The sequence below is a fragment of the Chiloscyllium plagiosum genome, chromosome 41 (assembly GCF_004010195.1).
Source record: "Chiloscyllium plagiosum isolate BGI_BamShark_2017 chromosome 41, ASM401019v2, whole genome shotgun sequence".
In the NCBI taxonomy this organism is placed as follows: Eukaryota; Metazoa; Chordata; class Chondrichthyes; order Orectolobiformes; family Hemiscylliidae; genus Chiloscyllium; species Chiloscyllium plagiosum.
In genome coordinates, this window is record NC_057750.1 from 6,568,555 (window position 1) to 6,571,923 (window position 3,369).

The 3,369-nt window shown below is 49.3% G+C and overlaps 1 protein-coding gene across 1 annotated transcript in view; it reads right to left on the reverse strand.

The window, feature by feature from the left end:
- The window catches only part of LOC122542692 (exocyst complex component 3-like), a 48,046-nt gene that overhangs the window by 5,956 nt on the left and 38,721 nt on the right, over positions 1-3,369 (reverse strand). Inside the window, exons 10-11 of the mRNA XM_043680671.1 lie at positions 3,045-3,200; positions 878-999 (exon numbers count right to left, since the gene is read on the reverse strand). Coding sequence (XP_043536606.1) covers positions 878-999; positions 3,045-3,200 — 278 coding nt within the window. The remainder of the gene's footprint in view (positions 1-877; positions 1,000-3,044; positions 3,201-3,369) is intronic.

The window sequence follows — 3,369 nt, forward strand, 5'->3', positions numbered from 1 at the left end:
GTGTGTGTGAGAGAGAGAGAGAGAGAGTGTGTGTGAATATATCTGTGTGTGTGTGTGTGTGAGAGAGAGAGTATGTGTGGATATATCTGTGTGTGTGTGAGAGAGAGTGTGTGCGTGGATATATCTGTGTGTGTGTGTGAGAGTGAGAGTGTGTGTGGATATATCTGTGTGTGTGTGAGAGAGAGAGTGGGTTTGGAAGGTACTGTCTGAGGATCTTTGGTGAATTTCTGCAGTGCGTCTTGTAGATGGTACACACTGCTGCTACTGAGCGTCGGGGGTGGGGGGAGCGGATGCTTGTGGATGTGGTGCCAACCAAGCGGGGGCTGCTTTGTCCTGGATGGTGTTGAGCTTCTTGAGTGTTGTTGGAGCTGCCCCCTCCAGGGTAAGTTGGGGAGTCAGGAGGGGAGTTACTCGCTGCAGTATTCCCAACCCCTGAACCTGCTCTTGTAGCCCCTGTGTGTTTATGGGACGGGTCCAGCTGAGTTTCTGATCAAAGGTAACCCCCAGGATGGTGGTGGGGAGTTTAGAGTTTGGAGCTATGGATACTGATTGTTGAGGGTCTTTCTGTCCAGCGCATGAGCTACCTCACACTGATTAAGACAGTGACCATCACATACTGAGACTGGTGACTGACTCCCCATTGGGATGTGGGACTCCGATATCTCTTCCCGGCCTTGGAGGGACAATCCTGGATCTCCGTGGGAAGGGGGAGCCATGATCACCCTTTCAAAATGGTTTCCTCCAAACGATCTTCATGGATTCAGCACCGGATGGGGCTATTTGTCCACAGGACTGGTCCCTCCCTCGGTGCGGCTGTAGGAAGCCTGGCCCTGGGGACGAGGAAGAGGCGGGAAATAGGAATCAGGCTGCAACTCACCGAACATCGGGGTAACTGTTCGCCAAGGCCCCGACTTCCATCTGGATGGATGAAGTATCCTTCAGCGAGATAATCTCAGCCAGGTGTTCAATAGCAGCATCCAGCCATGAGGCACTCGAATCCTGACGGAAAGGAATGGGATAGCAGGGAAGAACAATGAGTGCCAGACTGGAAGGAACGAAGCCTTGAGTCTACCACTGTCAGCAGTGGGCCCAGTGATCCTGAGCTGTTGTGTGTAACGGTCTGGGGAAGCTCCAACCTAATTGCGTTGATATTCATTCACAGGATGTGGGTGTTGCCTGCCTGGGTTCACCAACAATGGGCCAAATGGCCTGTTCCTGCGCAACCATGTTCCTGCGATGATGGGGACTTTACTTGGGTAAGCAATAGTCCAGTGGCATTATCACTGGACTGTTAATCCAGAGTCCCAGGTAAAGGGGGGCTGGGTTCAAATCCCACCATGGCAGATGGTGGGATTTGAATACAATGGCGGGGGGGGGGGAAACAAAAGAAAATCTAGAACTTGCAATCTAATGAATTGATTGTCATAAAAACCCATGTGGTTCACTAACGTCCTTTTGGGAAGGAAATCTTCCATCCTTACCTCGTCTGTAACCAATGGAGATAGTTTATCTTGACCTATCATGTCTTTCCCTGCTAATATGATAAGATTAGATTACTTACAGTGTGGAAACAGGCCCTTCAGCCCAACAAGTCCACACCAACCCTCCGAAGAGCAACCCACCCAGACCCATTCCCCCTACATTTACCCCTAACACTACGGTTAATTTAGCATGGCCAATCCACCCCAACCTGCACATCTTTGGACTGTGGGAGGAAACCCACGCAGACACGGGGAGAATGTGCAAACTCCACACAGACAGTTGCCTGAGGCGGGAATTGAACCCGGGTCTCTGGCGCTGTGCAGCAGCAGTGCTAACCACTGTGCCACCCAATCTTGAAGACTTCAATCAGATCACCCTTTAACCTTCTGATGTCCAGAGAAAACAGGCCTCATTTGTATAACCACTCCTCACAACTTAACGCCTTTAAGTCCAGGTATTATTTATGTACCGGGGAGGCAGGGGAGTAATGATACTGACAACTACGGGCATGGGTTCAAGTACTGTCAAGATGGAATTTGAAACCAATCTGGAATTAAAAAGGGTAACCTAATGTAACTGCCTTTGACCCATCTGGTTTCACTAATATCCCTTAGGGAAGGAAACTGCCAATCTCACCTAGTCTGGGCCTACACATGACTCCAGATCCACAGCAATGGGGTTGACTCTTAACTGCCCTCTGGGCGATTAGGGACGGGTAGTAAATACTGGCCGAGCAAGTGATAATTTTTTGAATAAGTGCTAAGAAGTTGTTAAAAATTCAGTGACACTAGTAATAAATGTTAGTGATAATCATTCCAATTTCAGCAACACAAGCTTTTCTTGTTCACTCACGGGATGAGGGGGTGACTGGCTAGGCCAGCATTTATTGCCACCCCTAGAGCCTGTCTATTGCTGTATCCCGGCTCCCTATCCCTGCTCCTTTTCTCTTTCGATATCACCTTCATCGCCCCAGTCCCCTGGTCAGCCCACCCAGGGAGAGAGGTAGTGTCCTTGAACTGGGAGGGGTACAGTATAGATTTACCAGAATGACACCCTGGATTGCAAGGGTTAATTTATAAGCAGCGATCATGAAAAACTGGGGTGCATTCTCTGGAATTGAGGGGAAAGTTGAGTCAAGTTTTCAACTTATTGGGTGGGACAGAAATATAGTTTAGAAAAGATTGTTTGCGTTGGTTGATGAATCAGGCAAATTTATCAGGAGAGACCTTGGGAAGGTCTTTATGTTTACACAAAAGGCGGTGGATGTTTGAAACTCCCCTCTACACATTAATGCTCAGTCAGTCATAGAGTCATAGAGAAGTACAGCATGGAAACAGACCCTTCGGTCCAACCTGTCCATGCTGACCAGATATCCCAACCCACCTACCAGCACCCGGCCCATATCCCATTCTTAATCTAAGCTTTTTATTAACCAAAGATTAACAGCTTTGGGTGTGCGTGCAGGAATTAATTGACGGAATCTGTCAGGCGGTGGGACAGGTTTGCTCGAAGGGCTGAATGGCCCGCTTCTATTCCCACGTTCCAACAAACGGTGACCTCACCAGGTTTGCAAACATCTCCCTGAGCTCCACAGACTCTTTAGTCAGCTGTCCTGCCACTTTCATTCTCATGTCGGCTGAGCTGCACACCATTCTCGTCTGCACCACTGCCCTCACATACTCAGCGACCACCTTCCTGTGAAGACCATTCGCCAAATCCTGGGGAGGAGGGAAAAAAAAACACATGTAGTTTAGTTCAGTTTGATGGACAAAGGACTCAAATCGCAAGGTTCCCTCAGCCTCGCATCGACGATTATATGAATATTGTGCCTTGAGGGGTGAGGGAAGGGGGGTGAGGGAAGGGGGGTGAGGGAAGGGGGGTGAGGGA